General features: G+C 35.7%; 1 protein-coding gene across 1 annotated transcript in view; it reads left to right on the forward strand.

The window, feature by feature from the left end:
• The window catches only part of KYNU (kynureninase), a 109237-nt gene that overhangs the window by 6594 nt on the left and 83639 nt on the right, over window positions 1–19004 (forward strand). Inside the window, exon 3 of the mRNA XM_037020789.2 lies at window positions 14142–14262. Within this exon, the coding sequence (XP_036876684.2) occupies window positions 14142–14262 (121 nt within the window). The remainder of the gene's footprint in view (window positions 1–14141; window positions 14263–19004) is intronic.

Here is a 19004-nt window from a genome sequence, read left to right on the forward strand (position 1 = left end):
GAGTTTTGGTTTCTTTATATTTTCTTGAGATGTCTTTCTTCTATATAACAGCATTAGGGATTTGAGGTAGGGGCTAACTATGAATTTCCATGAAAGATTATTGAATGAAGGGGTAAACAGACAGTTAAAGTGCTATCTTTATTTTATCACTTTTTCTGTTCTTGACCCTAAGACTCCTTAGCTTACATGACTTTCAGCCTCATGCTGCATCAGTTTCATTCAAAAAATATTTATTGGTTACCTTTTTCATAGTCCTCCCCATGCCTGAAACTTGCTTTCTAATCCAGATCTCCTATTCCCAGCTCAATGGATTTGTGACATAAACAACTAACAAAACTCATGGTTTTTGTCCCGGGAGAAAGTATGGTCTGAAATTGCTGTGAATTTCTGGCTCCAGCTTTCTTGCTGGGTGTATTTTGAGAAGCAAATCAAACTCTTAAAACCACAGTTCCTCCAAAAGACAAATAACTGCTCTAAAATATTTAAAGTCTTCCTGAGCATGAAAATGAGATTATGTTAAGTGAGCTTAGGATGGGGCCAGAATGTCGGTTTCTTTGCCCTTTTATTGTAGACTTTTAACTTTAATTGGGATTTTTGATGCCAGATCAATACAAGACTCTTCTAAGCTTTGAGATAATTTAATCAATATCCAGGTAAAGATAGCATTATACATAAATCACTTCTTATACTTAAAAGAGTTGACTCTTGTGTTTTGATTGTAGGTGTAACATTTGTTTTAATTACATATGAAATAGAGTATAGCTTTAAAAAATTATAATCATGAATACACATTATTGCTGATGCTTAAAGAAATGTAAAGGGAAAGAAGATGAATTGTTTCAAAGAAGAATTTTAAAAATTCATTTGTTCAAAAAATAGTTATGGATGATACAAAAATTTACTTCATTAACCCCAAGAGTTCTAAATTACTGCCAGAGTATGTGCTTTCCTGCCCAGCCATGTGAGGATCCTCAGGGAATTTACCAGAACTTGCAAGTTCTTGGTTTCCACCTGAAAGTCACTAAACCAGAGGCTCTGCGGGGCACCTGGACATCTGTTCTACATCACCTGGGATCATGTCATAGAGGTTGGGTCAGTTCCTGTTCTCACTGTTCTCACTCTAGATGCTTCTTGCTCTGATGGCTGGCTCATCCCTTCAATAAATGTTCATTAAGCACTTACTCACTTTAAGATAGTATTCTCAGAATAGTTCACCCATGAACTAAAGAGCAGGGCTGTCATATACTTGAACTTTCATTCAAATGTGAAGAGACACACTTACAAAAAATGTCATGTATAGTCTACTCTTAGGTGTTCTCTCAGTGGCAGGGGTAGGAGGGTGGCAGTAGTGTTACTCCATCCGGGGCACATGGGAAGGAAACAGGAAATGGTGTCTGGGCAGGGATGAGAGCAATGTGAGAAATGTTTAGCGTGTATAGTTGGACAGCCATCATTACAATCCAGTTTTAGAAGATTCTTCATTCCCCAGCTACAAGTGGCCAGTAATCTACTAACACTACAATTATTTTGCTGTATATACAAGATCAGTAATTCCAAGACATTTTTATCAGTAAATTGTATTTGGAGGATTTTTAGTTTTAATTGTATTTGTCCTTCTAAACAAAGAGTTTTTAAAATTTATTTAAGAGCACAATTTAGGTGACACAAACTTGTGAAGTGAGAAATCTCCATTCCCAAGAGTCCAGAGAACTGTGAAATGGGGTGCAAAGCAGGAAGTTTTTATAGGATAAAAGATGAAGAACAAGGAAGAGAAAAATATAAAATATCTGATTGGCTGGGACAGCAGAGTCACGCTTGTTTGGGGAAAGAAGGAATAGGAAATAAGCACACGGAGCAGAGCTAGTGCAGTGTTTCAGGAATGGCTGACTGGATATCCTGTTTTCTGGTTAAGTGAAACATTTAACAGGGATGAGAAAGTTTTCTAAGTTTTAGTTTGCTGACTTGACACCTGAGGCAGGAGTGGCTCTGTCTTGGGCCTAGAAAGTTGTTGCGATGCTGTTTCTGTCACTGTTCCTTTCATACTCAAATATTTCCTTCCTTCGATTTTATCACATAGCAGTAAGATGAGTAAATTGCCAACTAAGTTTAGTAAGTTAAATTTAATGCTACCCAAATAAGATCTATAATAGTAATAACTCTGACTGTTATATCAGCCTCAGTTAGAAACAACTGGCATAGCAACTGTTATACTTGTTTGTCTCCAGGGTTCCACGTAACGTAATGGAGCCCCATCAGTTCAGCCACCATTAGGCTCGGAAGACAGTGACAAGTGTCAGGTATCAGTGATGAAATATGGGAAAGTATTCTTTTCAACACAAACTACAACCCTTTCTTTAACAAGAGCTACTGCTATGTTATAAAAAGGCTTTATTCAACTATGAAAAGACATATTTATGATTATGTGATCTTAATGACTTAATCTGCTTCACCTAAGAAAAACAAGAGCATTTCTTAGTGAAAAGTCCCATCTTCCAGACATTTTTAACTTCTCATGGCACTTGTAGTCAGCAATTTCATGGGCTTATTTGTAATATTCTTTTTTCTTCTGTATTAGACTATCTACTCCCTGAAAGTAGGGACTGTTTTATCCCTTTGTGTATCAGTGGGTGTCATCTAGACAGACCCTCAGGTGGAGGCAGCCAGTGAGGTCTTATCCCTCAGAAGGGACAGTGTTGGTAAAGCCACGAGCAAGAGAAAGCATAGTTGCTTTGATCTCTAAGAATAGTTTTACATGATCAAAAGTTATCATGTAAATAGGTGGGTATACGTAAATAGCATATCTTGGGATATATAACAGGGTAAATAGGACAAAAGGGCAAATGATTTACTAGGGTAAAGAGAAAATAGGTGGGTATGGGTAACTGGCAATAAGGCTGAAGAATTAGACAGTTTTAACTACTCTATAGTGTGAAATTTATTCTGCATTTATACATAGCTATGCAAAATATTTAAGCTTGAGACAACAAAATTGTTTATTCATGTTACTGACATCATTCTATAAACAATGTAAAATCATATTGAAGAGGGCAAAAATAGAATTAAGGAAATAATTTAGAATATTTTGGCAGAAATCTAAAACCACTTGTGGAAGTCCAAGTAAATGCATCAGAGGTGAAAAAGTAAAGACATTTACGGAATATTTGAAATACTCATTGAAAAACCTGAATTCATTACTCATTGACTACGCTATTAAGTAAGACAGATAAAGCATGAGACATTTATTGGTATAATTAGCTTATTTGGGAACACATCATTTAAGGGAATTCAGTTTTTTCTCTCTTGTTGCTCTGCCATTTATGACCTTGACCTTGGAGTCCAAGAATTTGGCAGCTGTGTTTCAAGCAGTAGGGAACAGGCATGGTCAAAGAAGAAAAAAGAAAGAGTGCATGTTTGCACATACTTTACCCACCTACATGCCATGGGCCCATTTTTTGGTCATGGCCCCATCTGTCTGGAAGGACAACTGGCGTAGAATACCATTTTCATGCTTGGAAGCCATTTGCGAATCTATCAATTCTTCTTCTACAGAGGAAGAATAGAATGGAATTTAGGGCACAGCAGGCAGTTGAGTTTAGTTTGAAGACAGAAATTTGAAAGTCATCAGCATTTAGGTAGTAGTTGAAACTGTGGGTGTGAATGATACTATCTAGACATCATACCTAGAGTTAAAAGAGGTTGGTAAAAATACAATTTAAAGTACTGAAAAAAATGAGAACTCTTTTAGAAAGAGTCAGAGGCATAGAAGAACAAGAAAAGGCAGTGTTTTAAAAAGAAAGTGAATAGAGGCACTCAAAGGAAATGAGAGTGCTCACCAGCATCAGATATCATGGAAGTTTTATAATGAGCTTTTCAATTTAGCAGTTAAAAGAGTAGAATTAAGTAACCTTAACAACTTCATTGAAGTGATAGGGAGGGAAAACCATTTTCCTAGGTATAAATGAAAGAGTAAAATATTAGAAACTGGCTATCTAGAGTATTTTTCTGAGAACTTTTGCTGTGAAAGGAAGAATTAATAAGGGAAAAAAGAAAATGAAAGAAGGTTGGGGATTAGTGATGACTGAGCATTAAGAAAAACTTATAAGAGGGGGAAGGAGAGCATGACAGCGATTTAAAGCCATCTGGAGCTTATATTGGATCTGTTTTTGGACGCCAACTTTCCCAGCTTATGGAACTCAAGCCCTTAAGATAATGTAAATTGCTGAAGACAATAAAATAAGGTATGTTTGTATATAGCTAGTTCTCTACTTTCCTCTCAATGATACAATTATCATATATATCTATCAACACTGAAAATCTAGATGTTATTATTTTTATTTTCAATATTTAAAATGTATATCATGTATATTTAGAAATATTAAAGAAGAGAAAATGGTCTCACATTTACCTAGATATTTGCTATTTCTGTTGCTTTCCCTTCATTCCTAAAAATCCAAATTTCTCTCTAACACTATTTCTCTCTATCCTAAAGAACTTCCATTCGTATTTCTTTTAGACATATCTTCTGGTAAAGAATATTCTTAGTTTTCCTTCATCTGAGAATGTCTTTATTATGCTTTCATTTTTCAAGTATAATTTTGCTAGATAAAGAAATCTGTACTGAGCATTGTCTTTCAGTCACTTCTTAAATAGTCATTAAAATTGTTAGTCCCCCACAGGCAATGGGCTGTTTTTCTCTGTTTGGCTTTAAATAATATTTTTATTTAAAAAGATAATTTTGCTTTAAAAAGATAATTCTTTAATTTTCAGCAGCTGATTATAATGTGTCTTGTCAGTATTTAAGTTTATCCTACTAGGAATACATTGGATTTTAGAGGGGTGTAAGTTGAGATATTTTAACAAATTTGGGGAGTTTTAAACCATTATTTCTTAAAACACTTTTTGTACCCCACTCTTTCTTGTTTCCTTCTGGTATTCCAATATACTTCTTGGTATTGCCTATATATTCATTGTACTATGTTCATTTTCTTATAATCTCTTTTTTCTCTTATGTAAAGATTGGATAATTTATATTGTACTGTCTATAAATTCACTGACTCTTTGTTCTGTCACTGCCATTCTGCTCTTTAGTCCATCTAGAACTTTCTAATGAAATTATACCTTATTTCTAAGTTCTAAAGTTTCAATTTGTTTCTTTTTAAAATATTTTGTTTCTTGGCTGAAACTTTCAATCTTTTTATTCATTTCAAGAGTGTCTGCCCTTCTGGGATTATGGTTATAATAGCTACCTTAAGGTCCTTTTCTGATAATTCCAATATCCAATATATCTGTATTCTCTTGGGGTTGATGTCCATTGATCTTCTTTTCCATTAAGAGATGTTGAGATTACTCTGTTTCTCCTTATGTAGAATAACTTTGTATTGCATCCTGGACATTTTGAATATTTTCTTATGAGACTTTGTGGGTTTTTAAATCCTATGAAGAATATTGGTATTGTTTTTTTCTTTTTTTCTTTTTGGTTTTGTTTTGCTTTTTATGCAGATAAGTTTTTTTGTTTTGTTTTTGTATGCAGATAAGTTCAGTTTGCAAGTTCCTTCCCACCTTGTGTGGATAGTTGTTGTGATGCCAATTCAGTTTTCAAAGGCTTTGAAGTGTTATTTGGATCTGTCCTGTGTGTGTGCCACTCAAACACCAATTTGGGATCTGGGTTCAGTTCTCAAAGTTTTGTTAGACTGTTTAGAGTTAGATCCATACAGGCACAGTACAGGGATCAGCTCAAAAGTTCATGTGTGACTTTATTTGATCATTCTTACAAAGCTCTCTCTTTCCAGTAGACCTAACACTTTCGTGCTTCCAGGATCCCACCTTCATTTTCCTCTGGTGGGAAACTGAGACTTTAATCATTTTGTCTTGCATTTCCTGAGTATGCTCGTCTCTGATGGGCAGAGGCAAGAGGACAGAGATCATAAAAAACCAGTTACCCCGTATTCTTAGAACCTTCCTTCCTGTGGTTAGAGGGAAGGTTTCCTTTTCAGTTATCTGAGTGCCTAGGCAGCTGCTGCTGTCATAACTGCCCCCAGTGTCACAGGATTGACTGTTGATTACCACAGAAGAGAACAGAAAAAGATGAAAGAAAGAAATCAGAAACCTACAAGATTTCCCCCACTGTCTCTCTCTGGCTTTTGGTGGTTCTCTCTCCAAATCTGACCAGAATTAGGGAGAAAGAATTCCTCTTAAAGCTTTTCCAGTTAATACTCACATAGCTGGGGTTCCTGGCTGTCTTTGAAACTAAGTCAGGAGAGATTCTTCAGAAGTAGAAAGAAAATAAGAAATTCAATGCCAATTTGCTGGCATTTTAAATTCTGTTTTTCTGCCATAGTGTACCTGTTACCACTTATTTTTCAGACTCCTCATATTCTACATGCTTTCCAGTGCTGTTTAGTGACACTTAGTATGTAGAGTGTGCTTCTCTGTGTCAAGCTGTGCTTTATTCCCTGAAGTACTGGAGGCAAGAGATGGCATTCTGTGGCTCAAGAGGAAAAAAAAAAATCCTGTTAAATCTTAACATAAAAAGAAGGAACATTTATTTGAAAACATTTTTTTTTTGAAGATTATGTTAGCAAGATCATTTTTCATTCTAATGACAAGAACCGGAATAGGTCCTTAGGAATTTTGAGGTAGACTGCTCTGTGTGTTATATAATGAAAGTGGTAAGTCCCGGCTCCACTGGTTTGCTTCTGGAGATTATTTATATATTGATGAAATTTTGAACTAGTTCCTCAAGGAACTACAGTCTCAGGATTTATGGACTTAATCATCAATCCCAGTTAAAGAGTATTCCTGTTGCTACAATTCAATCCAATATTGCCAACAACAGCAATCAAAACCCAACCATATTAGTACCACAGTTATTAAGATTAGGAGAATTTAACAATTAGATCTTGCCCCACAAATTCATTTTAGTTGCTTATAATCTTGGTATTACCAGGGCTCCAAATAATCAAAACACAAATGCAACAAACACAGCTAGAATCTCTACACTTTAGACTACTAATTATAATCCAATCAGCACCAATTTTATGTTTGCCGATCTATAAAAACATTGTATATAGTTGAGGAGGGCATTTTCTTTTTCCTTTTCCTTTCCTTTCTCCTTTTTCTTTATTTCTGTTTCTTAAATATGACAATAGAATTCCTTGTTTTTATTTTTTAAAAAAAGTTCATATTTCCAAATGAACAGTCACAGTACGTCAAAATTGTAGTCTAGGACTTCTAATCACAAGAGCAGTCTAATGATGCCTCTAAACCAGCCTTTCATGCAGCCTTTTAATAAGGTTGTGGGGTTTCATCTTTTCATATACCTATGGAAGAAAAGATCTCAAATATAAATTCTTTCAAAATAAATACATTTCTTAAAGGGCTAACTTACACAGAGATAATTCTTTCTTTTTGTTTCTATACCTGCACACCAAAAAATAGAAGAAAAAGTCATGAAAATATAGCAGTCACAGCAAACAACCTACGACACGGTTTACCAAATAGCTTTTGATCAATTATACTACACTCTCCCTTACATCATAAAGGGAAGTTTGATTCAGCTTTTCTCCTTTATATCAAGTTGTATCTTATGCTGTTGAAGTATAATAGGTAGGAAGTGGAATTGCTTAGTTCAAGAAAAGAAAATCAATTAAAACTAAACTGTATTTTAAAAAGGAATACTTAATTTTTTAAAAAATTAAAGCAGAATATGTTAGCAAACTAGTCTTTCATTCTAATGAAAAAGTGTCTAATAATATTCTGTCAATAAACATTAATCATGGAATGAATTAATTTTTTTTGATACTCGAAGGAAATATTTAGACTTTGAATTTTAGACACTGACATTCTTATCTAATGAATGTATACATTTCCCCTAAGGCATACATATCAGAGATATGCACTAGCACCTGATAAACAAAACCATCAACATTTGAGTTCTTTTATATAACAATTTTATATTAGAAAATATTCTTTAATATATATCATTTAAAAAAAATCTTTTGAATTTACCTTTGTTTTTTAGTCAAGCCATAGAATGTCTTCTATTTTCTTCTTTAATTTATAAAAAAGAAAAACAATACAACAATGTAGTTATTTTATAGTTATGTATTAATCTTGCTTTAGAATGATTTCACATGTTTTATTCCTGTCCTACAATGTTTTAAATGGACTAATTAAATTACAAATAGTCATAACCACATATTATATTAAGTTGAAAGTATGCTACCTTCTGTGACTTTAGGTAATTCAATTAAAGGTGAGGAATGTCAGTTTTTGTTTTATTTTGTTTTGTTTTTATTAAGAGGGTTACTTCCAGGCCTCCTGAAATGTGACTACATAAAGAATTAGTTGCAGGAATTTTAAAACTGCCTATACACAGGCCCCTGCACCAGACAAATTAAACTGGAATCTCTAAGTCACATTCTGTATTTTTTTAAGGCTTCTGATATGATAGATGAGTACATAAATCCAAATGAAATATACAAAGAACATAAAGATCTATTATACACATATGTTATTTTTTTAAATTATCATTTCATGAATAGATTATTATAACTAGTTTAAAAAGTATACCTACATATGTATGATTTTAAAATAAAAGAACTTTCAAAGACAGAATATGTGGTTCTGGTATCTAACAACATATTTGCAATTAGGATCGTGTTTGACCAACTTTAATGTTATTAAACACATTAATCTGTTTTTGTGGAAGTCATTCTAGTAGGAAATTCATATATATAGAAGACATAAACTTTACTCAAAGCTTTTAAAATAATTACAATTCAAAATTTAAAATAGCTTCATTAGCATGCCAAAAATTAGTATCTTAAGGGGCCATATTTCCTTTGAGTTAAGTGAACCCAGTGAAAAATAGCAAAATTTAAATCACTCCCAAAATGGAAGAACTAACATAAAGACACCAAAGACAAGCAAGGTTTTCTTACCATTACTCCTCACTCCATTAAAGGAATTAAAAGTAGTGGCAATGAGGAACAAGAAAAACAAACAATTGACATATTCTTTGTTTCAAACTACATTTTCTTAACTAGGTCAGCCCTGAGCTGGGGATGGGGCAAGGCTTTGAATCTGAAGTGGTGCTGAAATCTTGATTAAAGGAGCAAAAATGAAACTGGTTCCCAGGTTAGACTTGGAATGTATGACTAAACTAAAAGAATAGGCAAATTAAGTCCACCATGAAGGACATTTTGGGCCTATTAAAGTGTTACTAAAAGGCAATCACATGACTGTCTAGAATCATGAGCTCTAGAGCAATCATACTGCAAACTATTAAGGAATGAGACTTCCAGACAAAATGGTCTTAAAACCTTTGACTTAAGGCCTCATTGAGGTTAGGCCTATTTAAAAGCTGAAACTCTTCAGTTCTGAGACCATTTGAAGTCAAGTGTATCTTTGAGGAGGGTGTTATGTGTTGAATTGTGTTCCCTGAAAATGTATATGTTGAAATCCTAACCCCTAGTACCACAGAATGTATCCTTACTTGGAAATGGAGTCTTTACAGAAGCAATCATGTTAAAATGGGGTTATTAGGTGGGCCCTAACTCAGTATGACTTATAAAATTGAAATTGGGAGGCAGATATGGACACACACAGGGTGGCCTGCAGAGAGAACACCTGTGAAGGTGAAGATGGCCACCTATAATTCAAGCAGAGAAACGTAGCCCAGATCCTTCCCTCACAGAACCTTGGAAGAAACAAACCATGCCAACACCTCGACTTCCAGAACTGCGAGATAATAAATTTCTATTGTTTAAGCACCCAATTTGTTACAGAAGCCCTAGCAAACTAATACAAAGGATTTATTACAGGAAGCAAGTTTTTCCAGCTCAAGGAGTATTGACAGAAGATAGAAACTCAACTGATAGAAAATTCATGAACTCTTTCGGCATGCCCAGTTTGTGCCAGAAATTGGAGAGTGACCCTAGGGCTAAGGTCAGCAAACATTTTTTGTCATAGAATTTTATGAGAACACAGCCTCATCTATTTATTTATGTACTGCACTTTAGCTGTTTTTATGCTGCAAAGACAGAAATGGGTCATTGCAACAGACACTGCCTGGCCCACAAAGCCTAAAATATATACTCTTGCTCTTTTCAGAGAAAGCTTGCCTTGCCCTGCCTAGAATAAGATCACTGCTTAGAGATCCAGCCTACAGCAGACTGATAGAGAAAATAAGCAAATGGTCTGCTCTGGACACAAAATCATAGGCTGCCCAGTTCGTGACACCTTTCAGTGTTTTCTCTGAGTAGACCTGGATGGTGTGGGTTAAGAGGAAGAAATGAGGCACTTCATTTAATTCTTCATCCCAAGAATGAGATGGAACCAGATCTAATGGAGGAAGACCTTCCTCAGAAAATAGAAGGAAAAGCACTAAAACAAGAAGAGTTGGAAAGAGAAGAGTTGGTCATAATCTTGAGGCATTATGACTTAGCCAAGATTTGGGACCAAAATGGTATGTTAATCAAGCAGAAGTATATTTTGAAAAAGGAGAGATGACAGTAAGCTCCATGCCCTTTGTGAAAAGGCCAAGGACTCAAGGAAGAAAGCCAAGAGGACTATTGAGAAACTACAAAAACTTATGCCCAAATTGGCAACTCCTACTTGAAAGAAAAGAAATAAGAGTGCTGTCATTTCTGAAATATGTATTTTGGCACAATGCCAAATCCTCAATATGCTAAAGGTCAGTAGACAGAAAATATCTTGAAAAACAAGAATGACAGGTTTATGTCAATTCTGACTTGACTTTGAAAGAAAGAACAAATACAGTGAATGATTTCAGAGGGAGGCACTTCCCAGACTATAAACATGAAATATTAAACAAGCCATCCCACGGAACCCACAAGATGTCAGATTACATAATGGCCAAGCCACTGGCACTGTAAGTCTGGGAAGTATCTTCACATCTAGCACCCACTCATTCTTATGGATGTTTTCCAGAAGACAGTAGACTTGGATTCTAGCTACAAAGAAGCCACAGGTGATTATTAGCAGTGATGGATGTGAGAATAAAAATTGACAGGGCAATCTTGAGGATGGAAGCAATGAATCATGGCTGAACCTGAGGTTCACCACATAAAGGGTGTCCTAACTAAGGGGCTCCTGTTGGCACAAATGCAGAACAACCCCCAGACACTCAAGGAACACGTGAAGAATCCCATGATCAGCTTCTGAATCTTCAAATGCAGTTTGGAGATACCCCATCCCCCCTTGTATGGAAAATGGAAAGAGTTGCTGGGTTGCAATGAACAGTAAGGAGTAAAAGGGAAACCAGGGGAGAAAGGAGAACAACTTAGATCCAAATAATTATAAACATCTCCCTGCTGGATGTATTCTATGACAGCAGCTGCCTGCAGGCCCTCAACACCCTCATGGGGCCCTTTACTGCTGTCTCTTGAGCTCCATGTCTCCTCCCCACAGCACTTGCTCCTCCAAAGTTATCAGAGCTGTTGTTTCTTACAGTTAGCTACTGGCAGGGGTGTGGGGGAGGGCATGGGGGAGGCATGCCTGTGCAGTAGGTATGTATGAAGCGGACAGGTTCTTATCCTCAGGTCCCAGCTGTCCCCCTCACACTGCTAATGTCATTCGTTGTTGTCTCTTTTCTCTAAGGAAACAAGCCATTCTGGCAGTCTGGCAGTACAGTGAGAGAGAGAGAGAGAGAGAGAGAGAGAGAGAGAGAGAGAGAGAGAGATGAGAGAAATGAATCTAATACCTACAGGTGTGGGACCTGCAGGAGATATTACACAGGTGGATGAGCGGGTCTTAATTGAAATTTGTTTGAAGGGCAATGGTGTGAGGAAAAAGAATGCCCATTCCTAATTTATGCTACAGAAGCCAGCTGTAAAATAAACTAGTTCCAGGCGTTTATTAGACTTAAGAGGAATGAGAGATCACTATCAGAAAAAGGATCTTTTATTTGATGCAATTAAAAAGTCATTCATATCCTCCTGATGGTCTGATTACTGTACTTATTTGAAGGCTTAGTTGAACTCTGAGCCATGGTACACCAATTCAAACATAGAGCAATGAGTATAATTTTCAGTATCAACCTGGAGGTCTAAATATGGTACAGTTTTTCATTGCTAAAAAACGGATTCAAAATTGACACCTACCAGATCAGAGGGAAAATTCTGGTTCCTGCATTTTGGAATTTCCCCTCGCTCTTCCTAGGGTCCACACAAACTTTTAGAGGCCTCGTGGTGTCCTAGGAAGAAGTCTGTAAGGTCATGACCTCCCCTGCTCCCTTTGCCCCAGTTTCTATGGCCATTTGAGGGCAGGTGGCTTCCTGGCAGCAGCTTCAGCTCCCCATCAATCTCCTATTCAGTCCCCACTCTTCCCCGCAGAAAGCCCCCTGCCGTGCCTGGGGTCTTCACTGGAGCCACTGGTAGGGTCTCCACCCCTCCATTCTCTCAGTCATATGGAAAGCACCTTGCATCAAGTTGTTTCACATATACTGTTATCCATGAGCATCCTCTGCTGCTGTAGGGAAAGAAAGATACTTTTTCTCCAACCCTTCTAAGTTCTAGGTGAAAGCTCCTTAACAAAAGACAGATGAACAAGAGAAAAGCATTTATGACATATATGTATGTATGTGTGTATATATATATATTCTAACACAAATTTTGTGTTAAGGGGGGACTTCATAAGGAAGTGAAGAAAGCGGAGCTTAACCCGTTTTCATGCTAGGTTTGGTGAAGAGTGGGGAATTATGGGAAGCTGTCACAGCATAAAAAGTTAGAAGCTATGTGTAGAAAATAGGGCATACAGCAAGGTTCATTTGTTCAAACTCCTCTTGGTGTCTTGGAGATAAGGATGGATAGTGAGGGACGGCTCACCTGAGGGTTATATGGCCTGTTTAGAGGAAGATCCGAAAGCCCTTCCTTCACATGCCGATTCTCAGATTGCTTCGTTTTAACATATTCAGGATGCCAAGGTGCCATATTTTGGTGTAGCATGCCTCAATCCCATCACTGCCAAGAGCACCAGATTTTAATGGCAAACTTATTTTTCATTCTTCTGGCACAGCAGAGCCTAGGGCCCCAAGGCTGGAAGTCCTGCTTGTCTTTCACATCGTGCAGATCCAACAGGACAAGGGTGGAGAGTGGTGGGTTATTTCTTCACTCTTCGGGATCTTTACAACATGCACTTTTTTAATACTCTATCTAGTCCCTTTCCACAATGCAATTGAATGCTCACAGAATGCCATTTGAGGTGCTCTGAGTCTTTTTAAACAAATAACTTAACCAAGTATAAGGGATATAGTTAAAGGCAATGGGGAATCATACTCTCAGCAGGCACGGGACAAGATGATTATTTTATAATTCTGCTTTCCTCTCATACTGAACACACTTTAAAAATGACTTTCTGGATAAAAGCAGGCCACTACCTGTTTGCGAATGCATCAGTAATGAAAGAACAAGACAATACAATGGGAGCAGAGATCTGGGTAATTGCTTCCTTATATCCTGAGTCACTGATGGGGATCACACACAGCACACGCAGTCTTCAAACATGGATTGGTTTGCTAACAAAACTGCATTCGTTGTAGTTAAGGGAAAGTTGTAAGATCACTACAGTTCTGATTTATCTGAATAAGAAGGTATATAGAGAGAACAATCTTGTTTTATATGTGTGTAAGTACATAAAATGAGGAATGTGTAAATCCGATATATCTACCTCAGATATGTAAGTAATCATTTAAATGGTTTTTTATTTTCTATATCTACACCACCAATTAATGCAGAGGGTTTGTAATTGCCTAAGTTTGTTTAACCTTCTAATAAAACTAGATAGACTGATATATTCCTGTAAAAATTATGTTTTTAACTCTTTTCTATTGCCTTAGTCTATTTATAATGGGGAGTAGTCACTAATTCAGATTTCCTCATGGAGCATAATAAATATAAAAGAGCTCAGTAAATGCCTCTATAAATTTAAACTGCATTTTTAAAATATAAATGTAAAATATTATTTTTAAGAAAACCTGACATTATCCTTGGGAGGAATTATAAGTTATTTATTAGCCTTCTTGGAGTTAATTATATTAATTGTTTGCACTGAATTAACAATGTCAAATGGAAGAATGTTAACTAATTGAATAAGCATTTTTTGCATGCTCTCTCTTTCAGTTGATTTATCTTTAGTAAACAAGGATGAAAATTCCATCTATTTCTTGGGAAATTCTCTTGGCCTTCAACCAAAAATGGTTAAACCATATCTGGAAGAAGAACTAGATAAGTGGGCCAAAATGTAAGTATTATTTCAAAAGCTACCATTTGACATCTCATACAAGAATTTTGAAAATCACTCTAGATTCTCTAATATTTAGAAGGATGTATAATAGAATTCTAGAATTTTAGGGCAGAGAGGAACCTTAGGGACCATGTCGTTCAATACTCTCACTTTATCAGTGAAATAATTGAGAGTCAATAAATAAAGGCACATGGCAAATTAGTGGCAGAATCAAGAATAATGCATAAAAATTTTTAAAATATAAACCTAAATCACAGGCAGTTATTTTATTTCTGTAATGATTAACAAGGAAGTTAATATCTAATAATTTAATTTAGTATTTTCATGATTAGTTCTTGACTAAACTCTATCACACGAAATTTTATAAATAAGGAAATAAAAATTGGGAGCTGTAGCAAGAGGTTGAGTAGAACAGAAAGTATTTTCCCCCAAAACTGAGCATGATTATTAAGATGCTCCATCTCGGCTAAGATGCTCCATCCAACCAGGTTTGTTCCAACCATTCAGTTATCTTAAATCACGATCCATTTTTTCTTCCTTCTCTTCTGTTCTACTTTTACTCTTCTACTTATGAAACCCTTCAGCCTAGCTTTGTACCTGAATGCTTATCCTCTTTAATTCCAACCTTCTCAACAGCGCTGATCATACCTCCCCACATGTCTATTGTAATAATGATGACTGCTTTAGGAGGAGCAGCTTGGAGGTACCTGTTTTGTTAGTTTCGTATTCCTAGGTCTACTATATAAATCCCTTAAGGAAAATCACCTAATCTTATACTCTTTTTATCCTTCCCCTGTAATTACTGACAAAGCAGAAACAAGAAATATTTAAAACATATTTTTGACTATTTAAAAATTTTTATTTATTTAAAAATGTTCAAGTATTAAAAATAGTAAAAATAGGTGGAAATATTTTTAAATGTTTTCTGATCAATAGAATCTGAAAAATAGATATTAAGGGGAAGGCAAACTTGAAGGCCAGCAAAAAAACAAAAAAACAAAACAAAACATCTCAGGAAGGTGAAAACAAACTAAAAAGAATTCTGAGCAAGACATTTGTCTCTCATAGACCAGCAGATGATTTTCTCCCTCTTTCTTTATTCTTCATGCTGCTGAACTTTCCTATTGGAAACAGTATCTCTTTTTTAAAATTTAGTTTTCACTGATCATTCTAATGGTTACTACCAAGGTTATTAGATAACACTGCAAAGTTCTTAATTTAAATGGTTAAGATTGTAAGTTCACAACTCAGTGCAAGGATGATATAGGTTTCCATAATTTATTAAGCGTGTTGTAACTATACCTGCATACATAACTTTTGTACATAAATCGAAAAATAAATATCACCACATTTGGAAGCATTTTGCACTAGCAGGTTTTAGTATTTAAAAAATGAGGGTCATAGTTAATAAAAATGGTTAATATTCATTTCTGCCCTTAATGTTAAAGAGAGAAAAGAATTAGATTGAATTTGAACTTTAGAAAGTGTCCTTGCCTCTTAGATATTCAGCAAGGCTGTGCATTTTTATTCTTTAGGCATTTAAAAAGATGCTCCCTGGTATCTATTCATTTCCTTATGATTATACATCTTTATTAAGGGACTGGTTGATTATTTTCAGGACTGTAAAGTTATATTCCAGGAAAGTGCTTCTCTTGTCATAAAACCCTTCTATTGTTGTTATCTTTCAATTTTATATTTTACCTTGTGACAATAGAAATTACATAATCTTAAAGCCTTCTCCCTATTTTTCATTAGATGGGTGATTCAGTAAGGAGGTGCATTTTAATCCTCAAGCAATGTAAACTAAATTAAAAAATGAAAACTTCTGAAAAAAGATTAGGTAGTTTGCTCTATTTGGTCTTCTTGCTTTAAACCATGTTGGCCCAGTCAGTGTGATGGCGCTGGCACCTGTCGATGTCACTGGGGTTTGAGAACAATCAACTAAATCCAGTTTCCTCCTATCCCAGCCCCCATCTTTGATCTCAAAAGTGTTTGCTCATTATTTTTTTGCTTCCAAACATCTAGCTGAAAAGTCCAATCTGCTCTTTTTCAGCTAGGTTCCTATTGGGAAGATAACTTTTCCTCTACCAACTTATGTCCTTATGATTGGTGGCCTGCAAATTAACTGACAACAGACAGATCAACAAGAGAAAAGTTTATTTCACTTACACAGAAGCACTCTACAGGGAGTGAGTTTTTCACTGAAAAGCCAGGGTTCAGTGTTTATATATCAGGTTCACAAAAGAGGGCAATTTTAGAGTTTCAATAAGAAATTCTGGAAGGTTCTATTGGGCTTTATCATCCTGATGCTAATGGACAATATCCTTTGTGGCTGGAAGATTCCAAGAGGGAGATTGATGGCAACTTAATTTGTGCCTCCTGGTATTAATGGTCACCCTACCTGTGAGGGTGGGTAAATGGCAGCTGTATTTTCACAAGACTCTCCTTATGTCCAGACAGTGTTTCTTTCTTAAATTGCTGTTTGTTCACACGCTTTTAGTTTAAAGTAATCTTCATGCCACTCTGGTGGGCTGTTAGTTCCTTTACTTCTTTAACTATTGCTTTTGTTTTTGTACTGAGTGTCCCCTGCCTATGTTGAATTTACCTCTAGATTCAGGGCCTCCCATTGTGAGTTTTTTTGATTATCTGTTCCTCTTCACCTCCTCCAACCTCACTTCTGCCTTATTCTTAGCTGATAGCCAAGGTAGGCCAGTGCTTCCCTCTCTTCTTGACCAGTAGGATATTTCAGGAAGGACAAAAATCAAAGATTTACACAGTCCCTAAATACTCTAATGCACACTGAAATTAGTTGCTTAATGGGGAAAAAATCACATTAAAAATTTATAATCTTAACAGTAATATAAAAATTAGAGTGCCTTGACTAAGTGAGGTACTGTTCTAGAACATTGGTATGAAGTCTCTGACTGTCCAACTATGATCTATAAGGTAGGAAATACCATTTTCTCATGGCTGTCATTTTCCATGTCTTCATCTTGTAGGGCCTGTTGCAGATCCACTATCTGCCTATCACTCAAATAAACCAACACTGGTCACAGTGCAGCCTGATCTTATAATTTATATCAGTGTCATCTTTGAGTGCTTATATGAAAGGAAATTTAAAAATAGAGGCACGCTTAGAAATATTTTTGGACCCAAATGAGTTCTTCCAAAATTTCAAGTTATTTAAGATAAAACTATGAAAATAAAATACTTATCTCTGTATTTTTAAAGAAAAATGTTTATTATTTTTTAATTTCATTTTCAATTACATGTGATTCTAAGGTAGATTAATAATGCTTTTCTTTGGAGAGTATATCTGTTCTGGGAAATGACAATACTTAGATAATTTCAATATAATGAAATAGAAAATCTTTAGGGTGGTTTGGCTCATTTTATATATAATAATTAATTAACAAAATGGTGGTAAGAAGCAGCTAAATCAGTATGCATGGATCCTGTGGGTCTGCTAGAGTGTATAGGCAATAAGCTTAAAGAACTTTTTGAGATAACTTTATATTATATATTTACTAATGGCTCAGAGTATTTATAGGAAAATTACATGGCTTCATAATCAAAGTGGTAAAGTTCAGCCAGAAGGGAAAGATACACCCGTCCTAAAGAGCACGTTCTAAGGTGAGAAATATATATTATGTCCTTAAGATATAATCACAATATTTTAGGTCTTTTGCATTGTCATATCTACTAGATAAATATTTCTTTCTCATAGGAGCAAATTTGCCACAGTTGGATCTTTATAGGGATTCCTCTAAGAACTATGGCATTTTAGGGAGCATTATTCAAAGAATAAAATAGTCTACTGAATTACATATCAGGGACAAACCACCTGGTTTGCAAACAGGGCCTTACTTACACAGCAAAATGTGTGCAATAAGGGCACTGGCGAAGCACATGGGAGAGGTGCTCCTGTACACATGGCAGTCTCCTTCAATGGAAGCATTTCTTTAACAAAAAAAAGTGTACTGTAGTGGAAGAAAGACTTTTCCTCTACTCTCCTAGGTCCAATAGCTGGGGCTATGAAACAACTGACAACAGGTAAATTAACAGGAGAAAAGGCAAAGTATTTGTATTTATTAATTTTTAATATTGTATGCATGAGGGCATCAGAGGAAAAATAAAAGTGAATCCCTCCCAAAAACGGTGCAGTTTGAGAGTTTATGTATATTGTCTTAATAGGGGAAGAAGGGAGAGAGCTCTTGGGGCGAGACACAGTCCAGGATGTGATGTCAACTTCTAGTCTCCTCTCTTGTGATAAGAGTCATCTTCCCAAGGCGATAAAACGCCCATGGAGGAAATTTAAGGCAATTACATTCTTTTTGGAAGACCTGTCTTTAGGCAGATAGGGCATTCAGGGGTGGCCTCTCCCTGCATTTGCTGTTTTTCACATACCTTTAGCTCAAAATAACCCTTATACAGAAGCAAATTTTAGAGTGGCATGTTCTGCCACCCTTCAGAATGAATAAGAAAGTATGAGGCATGACATGTAACAAAGATTTTCGTGATATCTGTGTTGGCTAATCATCAATTGGGTCACAGATAAAGAAAAATATAGATATATATATATATAGTTGTGGTATCATTAAGAAAGACTGTGAAGTCTTATTTGTTTACTTATTGGAAAGAGCTTTTAAATGCAGGGCCATTTTTCATTTTGTACGATGGGTAAAGCATTGTCCTATTTCAAAGGGGATCCACATTTCTATTAACTTCCTAATTAGATT

This window comes from Manis javanica, chromosome 7 (genome assembly GCF_040802235.1).
Source record: "Manis javanica isolate MJ-LG chromosome 7, MJ_LKY, whole genome shotgun sequence".
Lineage (NCBI taxonomy): Eukaryota > Metazoa > Chordata > Mammalia > Pholidota > Manidae > Manis > Manis javanica.